The sequence below is a fragment of the Erinaceus europaeus genome, chromosome 9 (genome assembly GCF_950295315.1).
Source record: "Erinaceus europaeus chromosome 9, mEriEur2.1, whole genome shotgun sequence".
Taxonomy (NCBI): domain Eukaryota; kingdom Metazoa; phylum Chordata; class Mammalia; order Eulipotyphla; family Erinaceidae; genus Erinaceus; species Erinaceus europaeus.
The window spans coordinates 78324840-78343564 of NC_080170.1; the positions used below are offsets into that span (position 1 = coordinate 78324840).

General features: G+C 41.5%; 1 protein-coding gene across 3 annotated transcripts in view; it reads left to right on the forward strand.

The window, feature by feature from the left end:
- MYLK (myosin light chain kinase) overlaps positions 1-8473 on the forward strand; it is a 348762-nt gene extending 340289 nt beyond the window's left edge. For all 3 annotated transcript variants that reach the window (XM_007528900.3, XM_016190727.2, XM_016190728.2), the window contains one exon: positions 6421-8473. In XM_007528900.3, coding sequence (XP_007528962.3) covers positions 6421-6680 — 260 coding nt within the window. In that variant the 3' untranslated portion in view covers positions 6681-8473. The remainder of the gene's footprint in view (positions 1-6420) is intronic.
- The last annotated feature ends 10252 nt before the right edge of the window (positions 8474-18725 follow it).

Consider the following 18725-nt stretch of genomic DNA (forward strand, 5'->3'; position numbering starts at 1 on the left):
ACCTCTAGTTCCATCAGTGTTTAAAATGTTTATGTTTTTTGTTTGTTTTGCCACTAGGGTTACCACTACAGCTCAGTGCTTGTGTGGCTCCACCATTCCTGGTGACCATTTTTTTTTTTTATAGAGCATAAGTGATAGAGAAAGAAAGAAGGCCAAGTGGCGGCACAACTGGCTGAGCATACATTACAATTTACAAGGACTTGGGTTCAAGTTCCTAGCCCCTATCTGCAGGGGGAAAGCTTTGTGAGTGGTGAAACAATGTTGCAGGTGTCTCTCTGTCTCTTTCCTTCTCTATAACCCCCTTCTCTCTTAATTTCTGACTGTCTCTATCCAATAAATACATGAAGACTTAAAAAAATTAAAAGGAAAGAAAGTTCTTTAAAAAAAAGAAAGAAGGAGGGAGTCGGGCTGTAGCGCAGCGGGTTAAGCGCAGGTGGCGCAAAGCACAAGGACCGGCATAAGGATCCCGGTTCAAACCCCGGCTCCCCACCTGCAGGGGAGTCGCTTCACAGGCGGTGAAGCAGGTCTGCAGGTGTCTATCTTTCTCTCCTCCTCTCTGTCTTCCCCTCCTCTCTCCATTTCTCTCTGTCCTATCCAACAACGACAACAACAATAATAACTACAACAATAAAACAACAAGGGCAACAAAAGGGAATAAATAAATAAAACAAATATTTAAAAAAAAAAAGAAAGAAAGAAACTATCATATCTAAAAAGAAACAGACAGAAAGAGACTAGGTGGTGGCACACTTGCAGGGGGAAAGCTTCACAAGTGGTGAAGCAGTGCTGCAGGTGTCTCTTCCCTCCTCTCTCTCTCTCTCTCTTTCTCTCTCTCTACCTCCCCCCACTCTTTCTCTCTGTTCTATCAAGTAAGATATATAAAGTTGAGAGGAGGGGAAGAGACACACCTACTTCATTTACTCATGAAGCTTCCTTGCTGCCAGTAGAGGCTGGGGCTTGAACAAAGGCCATCGAGCATGATTATGTGTGTGTTGTATCAGACATACCACTGTCCAGCAACTAGTTCGATCCCTATTGAAGCAAAAGAATAAAAAACCTTACCTTTTCTTAAGCTGAATAGTATTATATAATATATATATTTTTCTACAAACAAAGTTTTAGAATGTTTAAGTTCTCTTTTTTCATTGCCACCATGTTTTTGTTTTGTTTTGTTTTTGCCTCCAAGGTTTTTGTGTGGCTTGGTGCCTGAACTACAAATCCACTGCTCCTAAATATATAGATTTTTATATATGCACCCTGGAGCAGGTGGATGGAGGTAAATAGTTAATTTCAGCCACAGAAATTTTTTTTTTTTACAAGAATGGGAGCTACTCCCTGCCCTAATTCAACTTTCTAGCCCTTTTTTCTACTCTGACACCATTCTCTCAGACAATATTCTGATCCAACCTCAGGCTAGCTACCAAACTCAAGAAAACTACCATAGTTGTGGCCCCCCAGGAACATGCCTAAAATGGTTTTCCTACCTTTCTCCTACCCTAAAATCCCTAATCTTGTCTGCTCTAATCCTATTTTTTGGTTCCTGTTCATTAACCATTTTGTCTTAAGTCATGCCACTTTCCAGACACAAAGCTACAAATGCTACCATGACTCCATCCCAACTTCTCTGGGCAGACAACCTCACCAATGTGTCCTGGACCCTAGCATCTCCAGAGCTCTGGTCCACTAGGGAAAGATAGAAACAGGCTGGGCATATGGATTGAACTGCCAACACCCATATTCATCAGAGAAGCGATTACAGAAGCCACAACTCCTATCTTCTGCTCCCCAAAAACAACCTTGGTCCATACTTCAGCAGGGGAGAAGTGGTAGGATGAAGGCAGGAGGGCTCTGAACTCTAGCTTGATCAGCACCCAGAGAGAGATGGAGGTAGGTATGTTGTCATGAGTGGCTTGGAGGGGAAGAGAGGATTGAATTAGAAAAAAAAAAGTGGGGCAACTATGTATAAGGTGGACAGATAGTTGTAGAGATGATGGTTGGTCCATGTCTACAACCTTAGGGAACTGTGGTGGACTGCAGTGGGGAGACTGAAGATTCAGAACTCTGATGGTGGGAATGGTATGGATTCAAAGCCCTGTCGACATGTAGTTCTGTAATATTAAAAAAGAAAAAAAAAAAAGGAATAGGGAAGCTGCCAGTGGAGGGGATGGGATATGGAACTCTGGTGGTGGGAACTGTATGGAATTGTACCACTGTTATCTTATAGTTTTGTTAATCATTATTAAATCACTAACAAAAATTTAAAAAAGTAAAAACAAAAATCTACTGCTCCTGGAGGCCATTTTTTTCTTATATTACAGAATTACATATCAATAGGGTTTGAATCCACACCATTCCCACCACCAGAGTTCTGAATCTTCAGTCTCCCCACTGCAGTCCACCACAGTTCCCTAAGGTTGTAGACATGGACCAACCATCATCTCTACAACTATCTGTCCGCATTATACATAGTTGCCCCTTCTTTTTCTGATTCAATCCTCTCTTCCCCTCCAACGACTCATGACATCATAACTACCTCCATATGTCCCTCTCCTTTTCCTTCTCTCTGTCTGGGTGCTGATGGAGCTGGAGTGCAGAGCCCTCTTATCTTCATCCTACCACTTCTCCCCTGCTGAAGTATGGATCAAAGTTGTTTTGAGGGTGCAGAAGGTAGGAGTTCTGGCTTCTGTAATTGCTTCTCTGCTGTACATGGGTATTGGCAGGTCGATCCAAAGCCCCAGCCTGTTTCTATCTTTCCCTAGTGGACCAGAGCTCTGGAGATGCTAGGGTCCAGGACACATTGGTGAGGTTGTCTGCCCAGAGAAGTTGGGATGGAGTCATGGTAGCATTTGTAGCTTTGTGTCTGGAAAGTGGCATGACTTAAGACAAAATGGTTAATGAACAGGAACCAAAAAATAGGATTAGAGCAGACAAGATTAGGGATTTTAGGGTAGGAGAAAGGTAGGAAAACCATTTTAGGCATGTTCCTGGGGGGCCACAACTATGGTAGTTTTCTTGAGTTTGGTAGCTAGCCTGAGGTTGGATCAGAATATTGTCTGAGAGAATGGTGTCAGAGTAGAGAAAAAGGGCTAGATAGTTGGATTAAGGCAGGGAGTAGCTCCTCTTCTTGCAAAAAACAAAAAAACTCTATGTCTAAAATGAAATATTTACAGGAGGGCATTTTTTTTTTATTGGATAGGTCAGAGAGAAATTGAGAGAGGGGAAGATAGAGAGGGAGAGAGAAAAACATCGAAGCTTGTGATGTACCCCGTACCCCACCCCACCCGGCCCATAGGTACAGAGCCAGGTGCTGGAACTGGGATCTTTTAACGGATCCTTGAACTTGGTATTATGTGTACCTAACCCAGGGAGCTACTGCCCAGCCCCTGCCACCAGGTTTATCAAGGGGGCTCAGTGCCTGCAGAATGAATCCACTCCAGATGCCAGTGCCTGCTGCAGCTTCTTTTTTTTTTTTTTTCTTTCTTCTCTTTCCCCTTCCCCTCCCCACCTCCTCCTCTTCCTTCTATTTGATAGGACAGAGAGAAAATGAGCGGGGAGGGAAAGATAGAGAGGGAGATAGAGAGACACCTGCAGTACTGCTTCAGCGCTTATGAAGCTTCCCCCCTGCAAGTGGAAGTCAGGGGTTTGAACCTGGATCATTGCACATGTTAATGTGTGTACTCAGCTAGGTACACCACCACCTGGCCCCCAGGATTTTTAAGTTTATATGTGTAATTTTTATTCTAGTTTATGCTACAAAATTTTCCAGTTACAACACTGCAAATTTTAAGTACAAATCAGTTGGAATATATATATATATATATATATATAATTAGAGGTATGTTATAACTGTCTGTAGTGTTTTCTTTCAAATATATTTCTTCCAAATACAGATATATATGTGTATGGTTTTTATGTAGTGCTAGGGATCAAATCTAGAGCCTTAAACTTATTTTATTTTGTAGTTTTTAATTTTATTATCCATTTATTTATTGGATAGAGATAGCCAGAAATCAAGAGGGAAGGGGTAGATAGGAAGAGACAGAGAGACACCTGCAGCACTGTTTCACCACTTGCAAAGCTTTCCCCCTGCAGGACGGCACCAGAGGCTCAAACCTGGGTCAAACAGGTGTGCCAACACCTGGCCCCTATTTTGTATTTTAATGAGATGCAGCAAAACAATGTCCAGAGAGCTTCATCTGTTCTATTTTGATACTTTCATGTATACCAGGGATTAAACCCAGTACTTTACCCATGGAAGGCGTGTGTTTCCCCACTAAACCACTTCACTGGTCATATGTATATGTATGTGTATCTACACACATTTTTTTCATGCTGAACCTTGCAGAAACATGACTAATGCATAGAATGAGGCTAACCAATGTGATCAACTTCCAATTATCTTAAGACTTTGGACCAAACTAAAACAAATACAAGTTTCTGTTTTTTATCAATATTCTATGCCCTCTAACCTCTATTTTTATACAGATGTTTTATTTATTGAGTTGTACTTTACATGTCAACAAAATCTTCTCATTTTAAGGGTACAGTTCAATTATTTTTTTTGTTTTTTTAATATTTATTTATTCCCTTTTGTTGTCCTTGCTGTTTTATTATTGTAGTTATTGTTGTTGTTGTTGGATAGGACAGAGAGAAATGGAAAGAGATGGGGAAGACAGAGAGGGGAAAGAAAGATAGACACCTGCAGACCTGCTTCACCGCCTGTGAAGCGACTCCCCTGCAGGTGGGGAGCCAGGGGCTCGAATTGGGATCTTTACGTTGGTCCTAGTGCTTTGCACCACCTGCTCTTAACCCGCTACCACCCAACTCCCAAGTTCAATTATTTTTAGTAAAAATACAGAGTTGGGCAGCCTTCACCATAATCCAGTTTTAGAACATTTCCATTACCTCCCAGTGTTCCCTTGTATTCATTTTTGTCTAATTTTCTCCCCAAGATTTATTTATTTATTTATTCATTAACACGAGAGAAGGAGAGAGAATGAGAATCAGAAGGCCAGCACAATAGCTCACTTGCATAGTATGATGCTTTTCCATGTGTGTAATTCAGGTTTGAGCCCAGCCCCCACACACTGAAGGAAGCTTTAGTGCTGGTGTTGTGGTCTTGGTCTGTCTCTCTCTCTCTCTCTCTCTCTCTGCAGCACTGCCTGTTTCTAAAAGAGAGAGAAAGAAACAGAACATCACACTGGCACATGTGATTCCAGGAAAAAAAACTTGGGACCTCATACTTAAGAATTCAGTATTTTGGTGCCAGGTGGTGGTGCACCTCATTGAGCACACATGTTATAATGCGAAAGGACACAGGTTCGAGTCCCCAGTCCCCACCTGCAAGGGGAAAGCTTCCCGAGTGGTGGAGTAGTGCTGCAGGTGTCTCTCTGCCTCTCTTCCTCTCTATCCCCCCCTACCCTCTCGATTTCTGGCTGTCTCTATCCAATAAATAAATAAAGATAATAAAAAAAATTTTTTAAAGAATTCAGTGTTCTAACACTACACCACCTTCCACAACCCGACCCTTATATTTTTATGTTCAAGTTTTATACAAGATAATTTTTTTTTTTTTTTACCCAGAAGGATATTTCTCTCTAGGAGTGAAGCTGGTGCTCCTGGGGTGGTGCTCCAGGTAGTACTGAATATTTATATGAAGTTGTTGGGGTAGGGCTGGGTGATGACACGTGGTTGAACACACAGTTTACAATGCACAAAGGCCCAGCAAGCCCCGTGTCCCCACCTGCAAGGGGAAAGCTTCACAGGTGGTGGAGTAGTGCTGCAGGTGTCTCTCTGCCTTTCTTCCTTTCTGTCTCCCCCCCCTCTCAATTTCTGGCTGTCTCTACCCAATAAGTAAATAAAGATAATTTTAAAAAATTTAAATGTGTGCATGTGTTTTAAAGAAAAAAAGGTGTTGGGGCTGGGCAGTGGTGCACCTGGCTGAGCACACACATTACCAAGTGCAAGGACACAGACTCAGGCCCCCACTCCTTACCTGCAGGGGAAGCTTCGTGAACAGTAAAGCAGTGCTGCAGGTGTTTATATATTTTTTCTTCCTCTTAATTTCTCTCTTTCCTATCAAATAAGTTTTTTTGAAAAATGACAGCCAGGTGTGGTGGATTTGTAGTGCTGACATTAAGTCCCAGTGATAACTCTGGTGATGATAAATAAATAAATAAACAAATATATAGTTGGTGCAAGCCCTACGTGGTTGGGAACTGAGATGACTGTGAAAGACTTTATTTGGAGTTTCAGATACTGATACTTATAATACATGCCCATATTTAAATGTGAAATTTAAAGTCTACATATTTTTTTCTTTTTCCCTTCATCAATAGTGGCAACTTAGGAGTGACTTGCATAAAATAATAAATCTTGAATAACAGTCTCTGCAACTTGTGCTCTACCTCTGTGACGCAGGTTACCCAGACCCTGAGGTCGTGTGGTTCAAAGATGACCAATCCATCAGGGAGTCTCGCCACTTCCAGATAGACTATGATGAGGACGGGAACTGCTCCTTAATCATTAGTGACGTGTGTGGGGATGACGATGCCAAGTACACTTGTAAGGCTGTCAACAGTCTCGGAGAAGCCACCTGCACGGCAGAACTCATCGTGGAGACCATGGAGGAAGGAGGAGAAGGAGAAGGAGAGGAAGAGGAAGAGGAAGAGGAAGAGTGAAACAAAGCTGGGGAGAAATAGTTTTAAGTCAGATTTCATAGACTATTTTTCTAAATCTTCCCCCCCCAAAAAAAAAAATTCAAGGTAGTAAAAGCAACTAGTGTAATAGATAACCAAGTTAGGCCATTTGAAGATTGATTCTTCAGCCACAGCAACTGATACCTAGTAGTGTTATTGATGGGCATTAATTTGAGTTAGATGGCACCTTATGATACTATTGCAACTTGATTTCATTTTGGAAAATCACCAGTAACTTGCCTGACCATTCTATTTTAGAGAGAAAGTAACCAATGAAATATTGGCCTGGGAAGAACCATTTATCCCCCCAACTGAAAGCACTCATGAAATAAATAAGACCCTGTGGCCACAGCTTAGCACATTGTGTTACTAGATGTGGGGGCTCTCTCCCAGTTCCTGCCCCAGAGGACTGGCATTCTCCAGTGACGCAGCACTGTGTTCTCAAAGCAGATGAGCCATTTTAATTTACAAGGCACATTTTACTCCAAAGTATACTGCAGACAGTCAGATTTTCCACTTCTCTCCCCTGCCCATTCTCCACCCGAGCTTGCCAGAGATTAAACACTAAGGCTACTTAGATTCTGAAGACAGGGCTCTCTGCTCCTGGATAACTGCCTTCCCTAGGGAAACAGAATCTCCTTTCTTCCTACATTAGCAGGAAATCTAAATGTAGATGGCTAGCAGCTTCAGGCATTCTCCTAAGAACCTGTGGGCTTGGGGGTTGGGAAGGAGTCCTTGCAACTGTGCTTTTCTTCAGAAACCAGAATTCACATTTGTGCTGTTACAGAAAAGCAGCTTTCTAAATGTGGTACAGATCTCTATCAGAATGTATGAAAAAAAGTTTGCTGGAAAGTTGGTCTTAGTTATTTATTGGCCTGGGTGAAACAGATTTGAGGGCGAAGAGCTGTAGGACTCCACATACTTTGACATCTCCTTCAGATAGTCTGAGTTCCAAACACCTTTGTCCTAAACAGTTCAGAGAATTCTCTCTACCTTAGGGGCTCCACAATGTGTTATTTTTCGGAATGTACATCAATCATGTCTTACCCCCAACCTTGAAATATACTTTCAAACCTGATAGTGCACTCAGACTTGCATCTTTAGGAATTATTTTTAGCTTTCTTTCACTACATTGGCACTTATATTTTTCTCTACAAAACTTGTCAAAGGGCATAAACAAAGACCATAAACTGATATGCCTAATACGTTTTCTTTGTGTGTATGTGTGTGTACATGTGGAGAATTCCAAATACTTTTTTCTTTTCCACTGTTTGTAAAGTGCATCAATTTAACTATTCAAGGAACTCTTTAATAGTTCCTTAAGAACCAATTTTAAGTTACTCCAGTGCAATGCTACACTGTATCAACATTAGAAATTTGGCATTCCTTAGTCTTGTATTCTTTTCCATTCTATTTTTATCTGCTTTTTTGCTGCTACTTTCAAATTGCCAGTATTTTCCTTTTTGCTTTTAAACAGGTACATTATTTTTCATAATAGCCACAGTATTGCCACAGTTTACTATGATAAAGGATTTTTGATTTAGAGCATTGAAATCTTTTCTTCATCACTTTTGTGTTTAGATATAACCTTTGTGTGTGTGCATGTATGTGTGTGTATGTCTGTGTGCATGTGTAGTGTGTGTTTGTTTACAGGCTTTTAATGCCTTCTTAAAATTGTGTTAATGTTCTCATTTTATTATGTCATCAGAATGGTAGATGAGAACAGTGCAACTATAGTTAGCTCACAGTTTTTAAATAAAGGATACCACAGTGCACATTGTCTGTTCAATTTTTATAACATTCTCTTTCTTTCTCTCTAGAGGGCCAAGATCTTGATAATTGTAACAAACACTCCACTGTATAAAAGGCTTATATGATCATGTTTTGCTAAGGAACAGAATGCACTAGGGTTTTGTTGTTGTTTTGTTTTGTTTTTATAGCTGGGGCTTTACTCATAAGCAGTGTCACTTCTCTGGGCAGCTTCTTCATTAAAACCTGGGTCACATGAATGACAAAGCAAGCATATATCCAGGTGAGCTATCCTCCCCACCTGGTTTATATATTTAGTTAAAAATGTATTAATAATATTTATTTATTGGAAAGACATAAGAGAAAAACTGAGATGGAAGGGTATATAGAGGAAAACAGACATTTGCAGCACCACTTCTCCATTCATGAAGCTTCCCTCTACAGGGGAACTAGGACCTTGAACCTGGGTCCTTGGCACATGGTAACTGTGTCCTTAACTAAGTGTGCCCCCTTACCTGGCCCCCTTGGTTCAAAATTTCTTTCAAGCATCAGTTTGGTTCAATTACCTTCTAGAAGAATATTGCAGTGCTTTCACAATTCTAAAGCTATGGGACAAAATCAGCCATCATCAATAATATTTACCAGAGCTGTTTTAATTTGTAATCTTGGCACCTTTTGTTATTGGCTGCCAAGTACTATTTTCCTATGTCCTGACATTAAAGCCTTTGTTATTAGGAAACCATCACTCTTGCTTCATAAGAAGTTTGTTATCAGACATCGGATGGTGAGTACCCATATTTTGAGATGTTTGAATAACATTGTAGAAAGATTTTTTAATATCTATCTTTTTAAAAATACTTATTTATTTCCTTTTATTGCCCTTGTTTTTTTGTTGTAGTTATTATTTTTGTTTTTGTTGATGCCATCGTCGTTGGATAGGACAGAGAGAAATGGTGAGAGGAGGGGAAGACAGAGAGGGGGAGAGAAGGATAGACACTTGCAGACCTGATTCACCACTTGTGAAGCGACTTGCCTGGAGGTGGGGACCCGGGGGCTGGAACCGGGAACCTTACACTGGTCCTTCGCTTTGCGCCAGGCGCGCTTAACCCGCTGCACTACCGCTCGACTCCCTCACTCTATAAAACAAATTAAATAGTGTCAACATGCTTCTATGCCCACTTTGTATATTTACAAATATTTAACTGGTTCTTATTTATGCTAGCTATAATTATAATTACATAATTTAATTACTCTAAAAACCAACAAAAACTGAGTGCTAGAGGGCAGCAGTATTGTTTCTATGGAAACTGAAGGGGAGACTGTCTATGGCAGCCTGAACTTATTTCCCGTCTCCCAAAATATTACTAGAATGAAAGTAACAAGACCAACAGCTAAATCCATTAGGGTAGAGATGAAGACTAATGATAGGGGAGTCAGGCGGTAGTGCAGCAGGTTAAGCGCACTTGGCGCAAAGCTCAAGGACCGGCGAGAGGGTCCAGGTTTGAGCCTCCAGCTCCCCACCTACAGGAGAACCGCTTCACAGGCGGTAAAGCAGGTCTGCAGGTGTCTTTCTTTTCCTCTGCCTTCCCCTCCTCTCTCCATTTCTCTCTGTCCTATCCAACACAGTGACAACAATAATAACTAGAACAATAATAAGTGTAACAAAAGGGAAAATAAGTAAATATTAAAAAAAAGTGACAGTATAGACTTGAGCTGCCAACATACTAGGTGTATTGACTAATTGGTAAGTAATTTTGCCTCACTGTTCAAACTAAGCACCACAAAGGAGCCTTGCATGTGTGAGGCCCTGGGTTTGATACAGTCACCACCTCATGAGAGCAACTACAACCAAAGTAGAACTCTAGGATGGTGAAAATGGTAGAGCAGTGATTCTCTCTCTCTCTCTCTCTCTCTCTCTCTCTCTCTCTCTCTCCCCCTCTCTCTCTCCCTCTCTTTCTCCCTCTCCCTCTCCTTCTCCCTCTCTCTCTTTCTCTCTCTCAGACTTCTTTAATAAAAAGTCAGGAAAAGGGAGACCAAATATACAGAAGAATACATGGGCAAAAAGTAAAAAATGAGGATAAAGCTGATCTTTTATTCACTTCTAAGGCACTGCCTTTACTTCCTATCTAAGCCACACCAAGACCTATTACAACTTCCAGTGTCCTTCCTTTTACCTCTCAAGTAAGGGAAACAAAGCCTGAATTCCTCAAGTGCTAGAAAATTCTCTTCCCTCTCATCTCAATCTTATAAAAAATAAAATTGGAACTTGGACTGTGGGGGCCAGGAGATAGTTCACCCAGTGAAACCCACACTTTTACCATGCTTGAAGAATCAGGTTTGAGTCCTGGCACTATATGAGGCATCCATACTTATCTATTTATTTACTTATTGTTTTTATCTCCAGGATTATCACTGGGGCTTGGTGTAAGCATTATGAACCCACTGCTCCTGGAAGCCTTTTTTTTTTAATTGGATATGACAGAGAGAAATTGAGAAAGTAGGGAGAGGTAGAGAGGGAGAGAGAGAAAGATACTCACCTGCAGCCTTGTTGCACCACTTCTGAAGTAAAACCCCTACAGGTGGGGAGCCCAGGGCTTGAACCAGGATCCTAGCTCAGGTCCTTGTGCTTTGTGCTATGTGTCCTTAGCCCCATGCACCACTACCTGGATCCCATAATTTTTAAAAAAAAATTTCTTTATTGGGAGATTAATGATTTACATTCGACAGTAAATACAATAGTTTGTATATAAAATTTCTTGGTTTTCCACATAACAATACAACCCCCACTAGGTCCTCTGTCATCTTTTTTGGACCTATACTCCCCCCCACAACCCCAGAGTCTTTTACTTTGGTGCAATACACAAACTCCAGTTCAAGTTCTACTTGTGTTTGCTCTTCTGATCTTGAGAGATGACCCAGGAACCAAGCTTGTGGTGGCAGGACAATTCAAATCTTTATTCATCTGAGCTTCCCAAAGTCGGTGGTAGCACATCTGGTTAAGCCACAGGGTGCCAACCGCAATGGCTAGTGTCAGCCTCTCGGTCTGCACGCCCTCCCTCCTCCAGCTCGGGACCCAGAAGAGACAAAAGACAGAAATGGAAGTGGCTTGACAATACCATACATGGCTAGGACAGGGGTGGAGAAGGGTTGGGAACAGTATGGACCTCCCCAGCAACTGTTGCTAGGGGTTCAACTGGCAGAATTAGCAATACCCTGCAGGGATACAGGAAGGAGACCTTTAGTCATTTGTAAGACAAAGCAGAAGATTGCTATATAGATAATAAAGGGACAGGTCATAGTAGCAGGGAATGTAGGGTGGAGTAGGCTTAAGTCTTTAAGAAATATCGGGCTCAGCCAGGAAGATGCAGGATGTTTTTGTGGGGGAGGGAAGGCTTACATGGCCACCAACCTTTTGAGGTTTATGTGTCCCCCTTTTTGCTCAACCCCTCCATAGAGAGAGAAACTTACCAGGTGACTCACCTCTCAGGTCAAGCTCTGCCAGGCTCCACCACATCCCCACAACCTCCCTGCAAGTAAGATCATCTCATATTCATCCTTCTGTTTCTAACCTATTTCACTTAACGTGAATTTTTCAAGCTCCATCCAAGATGGGGTGAAAATGGTGAAGTCACTGTTTTTAATAGCTGAGTAGTATTCCATCGTGAATATATACTACAACTTGCTTAGGCACTCATCTGTTGCTGCACACCTGGGTTGCTTCCAGTTTTTGGCTATTACAAATTGTGCTCCTAAGAACACACCTATACACAATCTTTTTGGATGGGTGTGTTGGGTTCCTTAGGATATATCCCTGGGAGAGGAATTGCAGGGTCATAGGGTAGGTCCATTTCTAGCCTTCTGAGAGTTCTCCAGACTGCTCTCCACAGGGGTTGGATCAATTTACATTCCCACCAGTAGGGCAGGAGTGTTCCTTTGTCCACACAACCTCTCCAGCATTTGTTGCTGTTACCTTTTCTGATGTATGACATTCTCACAGGAGTAAAGTGGTATCTCATTGTTGTCTTTATTTGCATTTCTCTGACAATCAAAGACTTGGAGCATTTTTTTCATGTGTTTTTCAGCCTTTTGGCTCTCTTCTGTGGTGAATATTCTGTCCATATCCTCTCTGCATTTCTGGATTGGGTTATTGTTTTCTTGTTGAGTTTGGCAAGCTCTTTATATATTTTGGTTATTAAACTCTTGTCTGATGTATGACATGTAAAGATTTTCTCCCATTCTGTGAGGGGTCTCTTGGTTTGGGTAGCAGTTTCTTTTGCTGTGCAGAAGCTTTTTAATTTGATGTAGTCCCATAGGTTTATGCTTGCCTTGGTCTTCTTTGTAATTTGGATTCGTTTCATTGAAGTTGTCTTTAAAATTTATGTGGCAAAGAGTTCTGCCAATATTTTCCTCTAAGTATCTGATAGTTTGTGGTCTAACATCCAAGTCCTTGATCCACTTGAATTTACTTTTGTATTTGGTGAAATAATAGTGGTTCAGTTTCATTCTTCTGCATGTTTCAACCCATTTTTTCCAACACCATTTGTTGAAAAGACTCTGCTTTCCCCATTTAATAGTCTGGTCACTTTTGTCAAAGATTAGATGCCCATAGGTGTGGGGGCTAACTTCTGGGCTCTCAATTCTATTCCACTGGTCAGTGTGTCTATTCATGTCCCAGTACCAAGCAGTTTTGATGACAATGGCCCTATAGTACAATTTGAGATCTGGGAGTGTTATGCCTCCAGTTCTTTTCTTTCTTCTAAAGATTGTTTTGGCAATTCTAGGTCTTTTCTGGTTCCAGATAAACATTTGTAGCATTTGTTCTATTCTCCTAAAAAAATGTGGTTGGGATCTTGATGGGGATAGCGTTAAATTTGTAGATGGCTCTGGGTAGTATATTCATTTTGATGATGTTAATTCTTCCAACCCATGAACATGGAATATCTTTCTACTTCTTTGTGTCTTTTTCAATTTCCTTGAGTAGTGACTCATAATTTTCAGTATACAAGTCTTTCACTTCTTTGGTTAAGTTTATTCCTAGATATTTTATTGTTTTTGCTGCTATAGTAAAAGGAATTGATTACTGGATCCTTATTCCTGCCTGATTGCTATCGCAAGAACTTCCAACGCTATGTTGAATAGTAATGGTGATAGTGCGCAGCCCTGTCTAGTACCTGATCTGAGGGGAAATGCTTCCAGCTTTTCACCATTGAGTATGATGTTGGCTGTAGGTTTGCTATATATAGACTCCACTATTTTGAGGAATTTTCCATCTATTCTCATTTTTTGTAGTGTTTTGATCATAAAGGGATGTTGTATTTTGTCAAAGACTTTCTCTGTATCTATTGATATGACCATGTGGTTTTTGGTCTTGCTTTTATTGATGTGGTGGATCACGTTGATTGATTTATATATATTAAGCCAACCATATCTGGGGTAAATCCCACTTGGTCATGATGAACAATCTTTTAAATATACTTCTGTATCTGGTTGGCTAGAGTTTTGTTCAATATTTTCATATCCATGTTCACCAGAGATATTGGTCTGTAGTTTTCTTTTTTGGTTGTGTCCCTGTCTGCTTTTGGTATCAGAGCAATGTCGGCTTCATAGATGCTGGGAGTATTCCAGTGTCTTCAATCTTCTGGAAGAAGATCTGTTGGGGAAAAAAACAGAGGCATACCCTCTGCCCCATGTCAGCAGGGGAGCAGGGCCTAACCAATTATTCCCTTGTAATGGGTCCTTATACAGGACTTGTGGTCTTGGTAGTGAACGGTCCTGTGGAGAAAAATGACATTCAGCAGCCGTCTGATTAGAGGAATTGCAATTTAAGAAATTGCATGGCTAGCTCAGTCAGTAGAGCATGAGACTCTTAATCTTAGGGTCATGGGTTCGTACCCCATGTTGGGCACCAGATATTGTAAAAACACATAGACTCATTTAAGATTAAAACAATAAGGGATTTATTTAGAAAGTCACAACAATCATGAAGAAATGATTCTAGTTAAGAGAACAGGCAAACTCTAAAATGTGCAAACCACCCAAAACCACCATGTGTGAGGATAAGTCCGAAATCCAAACCAACAGGAGTGTGCTGCAGAGAGGGTGACCAGGCCAAGAGAGCACACTGCTCTGAGCTCCTCCTTTTATGCATTCCCCTCTATGTCTCCTCCTCAGGAGGGTGTAGCCACTTGAATGCTAATAGTCCCAAACTTCTGTTGGGGTCAAAAGTACCTGCAAGTCACTACCTGCAATGGCACGAAGTTGGAAGATTTTCCCTGACAAGCAAGATCTCCCAGAAAAAATGACTCACATATATTGTCACTGGAGAACTGCTCAATAGAACAATTTGACCCTTACCATGTAGTCACTGTGGGTACTGTGCACTTAATAGCAGTTTTTGTTTACATGCACACATAACTTACTCAGAAGCAATTATTTTTTTTTATGATTTATTGGGCTGAGGAGTTAGCATAGTGTTTATACAAAAAAAAAACAAAAAAAAAAACTTTCACTCCTGAGGTACCAAAAGTTCCAGGTTGAATCCCTATCACCATAAGCCAGAGCTGAACTCTGAAAGCAATAATAATAAATAAATTTACTTATTCATTTATTTATAAGAGAAAATATGAGAGAAAAGGAGGTCAGAACCTGGGCATCATGTGGCACATATGATGTCAGGGATCAAACACAGGGTCTCATGTTTGTGAGCCCAATACTTTAGCCACTATGCCAATCTCCTGAGCCAAATTCTGGATTTTAATTTATTATTATTAATGTGGTGCTTGTCCATGTGCCATACCACTGAATGATCTCCATGGCCTTTTAAAAAAAAAATTATTCTTTATCCTTAGAGAAAGAGAGGGAGAGGAGAGAAGGGCAAACAGGAAGAAGAGAGAGGGAGAAATACTGCTCTACCATCTATGGAGTCTCCCCAGTGCTACCCATGGTGTCCTTCGTTAATAATTGATTGTTAATAACACAGGTTGCTTCATTAACTTCTTTTTTAATTTTAATTTATTTATTTATAAAATGGAAACACTGACAAGACCATAGGATAAGAGGGGTACAATTCCTGTGGTGGAGCCAAGATGTCGATGTAGAGACAACACCTGGTGTGAGCTCCAGAAAGAAGCAGCTTACAACCTGGGATTCTCTGGAGAGGGTAGGATCTGGGACTTTAGTGGAAAAGGTGAATAATGGGTGGTCAGGGTAACACCAAAAAAAGAGTTCTATAACCCACTCTTGGGCTGGCAAGCAGAGGCCAAAAGGACAAAGAAAGGAAAAATTTGGCTTGACTATTTTTAACCCATCCTCCCCCCACCCCAAAACCAGCCCCCAGTGGCTGGCCAGTGTCAGGGTTCTCCCTGACAGGTAGTCGCGAGGAGGGGAGATCTGGACCAGCCAGACCCCCCTTCTGGGGCTGAGTGGGAGGGAGAGTGTCGACGACTTGAGAAAAGACACCACACCAAATCGGGAGTTCTGTCAAGGCAGTGACTCGCTTTATTGAGAAAAAGACCATTTTTTATAGGCAGGGAGTAGAGGCAGGGATGGGAAGGTAGGGTGAGATGACGTTAGAGGTGGTGTGACGTGGTGTCACCATCAGTGGGGCCTATGCTCTTTATGCATCATCAGCTGGAGGGCAGAGGTGAATTTAGGTACAGCCTACAGGAAATGCTGTGTCACTCTGAGGAAGTTAGTGACCATCAGCGAAACTCGAGCCAGGCTTACGGAGTGTCTGCTGGGCCTAGATCGGGGGCCAAGCAGACCCCAACAGGCCAGCTGCTCCTAGCACGCTTCCTGTGGAGCTATTTTCTTTACCAAGATTCCTGGCTCAGCAGGGGTGTCATTCCAAGCCCTTTTCTTTTCCTTTTCCTTTTCTTTTTGAAGGGGCCTGGAGCTCTATTTGAGTGACAGAATAATTGACCAATCAGAGCCTCATCCTTGCCTGGAAAAAACTAGCTGGAGGTTTTTCTTTCTTTCTTTCTTTCTTTTTTTTTTTTTTTATACTTCTTATAATTGGTTGTCTTTTTTTGCTTTAGGAAGGAGACCAGGCTGTGTGCAGCCAATCTGGAGTGGTCCAAGCTACAAACTGTCTATTAGGATTTTTACTTTATTTTATTATTACTATTATTATATACACGTGTCCGTTTTCCCTCCTTTTCAGGTTGATCAAAGTTTACTGTTGTTGCTTTTTCCATTGATAGGTGACTGGGTGTCCTATCCATTGTGAGAGGAACTTGTTTCTCTCTCTCTCTTCCCTCTACCCTCCTTTTTATCTCTTCCTAGCTAATGAAAAAAAACAAAACAAAACAAAAAAAATCTCTTTCCTTTCACTGCCTTTTTTTCCCCTTCCTTCTTTTGCTTTTTGAATTCACTAACACTCGATTGTGAATTATGTTGTGGAAGAAATCTGATTCCGAGTGGACTGTGTGTGTGTGTGTGTGTGTGTATGTGTGTGTGTGTGTGTGTCTTTCCTACTTTCCCTTCTCCTCTTGCTGTCCCTAGAATTTATAGTGGACAGTAGATTTGCATAATTGTCTATTCTAGCTTAGCCTTTTTTCCTTTCTCTTTCTTTTGGTTTTGTTTGCTTTTTTTCTTGAACTGGGGGTGTTGTTTGGCTAACTGGTATTGGTTGAACTGCATCAATCCTTGCTTCAGTTGCTATTGTTGTAATTTCTGAAGTTTGTGACTGCAATTGTGAAAAGTCTTTAGCATAGTGTGGCTTGTACTCAAAACACAACAACTGAAGAATGACAGAACAGAAGAATACAAACCACATCAATTTTAAAAAATGGTTAAATTAACAGCAAATAAAAATGCTACCACAATGAATCGGGACAGGAGTCCAGAAGAAATTCCAAATCAGTCAGAAGTAACCATACATAATAAAAGCATGCAAGCAATAATAAAGCTAATAACCACAGAAATGAAGACAACTATGGAGGAAAGGGCTAACAGAAATAGGGAAACAACAGATGAGACCCTCAAGGAAAATACTAGCTACTTAGAGAACTGAAAGCTGAAATAGCTGAGCTAAAAGGCCAATTAGCAGAACAAGCTAATACTATAACTGAACTGAAGAAGGAAACTGAGGGAAGGGAAAGCAGATTAACAGAAGCAGAAAACAGAATTAGCCAGATATAGGATGAGCTAGAGAAAACTAAGAAAAAGGTAAAAGAGCTAAGAGGGGTACAATTGCCACCATAGAGCTCTGTAGTCTATCCCATTCCCTGATAGCTTTCCTATTCTTTAACCCCCTGGGAGTATGGACTCAGGGTCATTATGGGGTGCAGAAAGTGGAAGGTCTGGCTTCTGTAATTGCTTCCCCACTGAACATGGGCATTGACAGGTTGATCCATGTCGTTCTTCTTGTGGGGAGGCCTCTTCTCAGGTGCAGACTCCACCCTGTTGCACCCCAGATGCAGGGGTCTAGGAGAATGTCACCCAAGGCAGCAGGGGCTGAGTCTTACAGGACTCACTCTGTGTCCATGACAAGAGATGACCTGGAGACGAAGTTGATATCAATGGTACATTTATTGATCAGAGAGGCAAGGCTTTTAAGGGGTTGCAGAAGGAGGTGGCTTGTTTATACCATATATGGTTAAAGCAGAAAAGGGGCGGAGAGAGGTAAGGGGTTGGGAAAACTATCAGGTGAGTGATCTAAGGAATGAGGAAGCTAGGCTTTGATGTGCATGGGTGTAGGGGTCCTTGTGTGTCAGGAGGGTGAGGTTTGGTTATAGTCTTACTCAGAAGTGCAAGAACAAAGAAGTGAGAAAAGGGTAGCATCTGTGATATCTCTGTGATATATCGGTGATATCTCTGATAGCATCTGTGTAAGCTCCTCCTGAGCCATTTTGGGAATGAGGAAGTAGGGTTATCAATGGCTAGCAGACAGAGAGGTGTCCTGAGGGTGGAGAGAAGATGGGTCAGTTATGATAACTTCTGGTAGCTTTTGAATAAGCAGACCATTTAGTTTAAAGACAAGGAATTAAGCTATTGTATTGGGAATGCAGAGTCCCTGTGAGGCAGAGAGTCTGACAGGTGAAGCTGAACCTGAAGGCCGTTCTCTCCCATGCTCAATCTCTGTAGAGAGAGGCTGACAGGAAGACCGTGTTCCTCAGGCACCCATCTTTCAATGGGAGGATCCACCAAGCTCAACCATATCCTCACAGTTTTCCTACAGATCCATACTCCAAGCCTGTCTCTCTCTTCTTTCTCTAGTGGGGCAGGGCTCTGAGGAAGTGGAGCTGCAGCACACATTTGTGGGGTCATCTGTCCAGG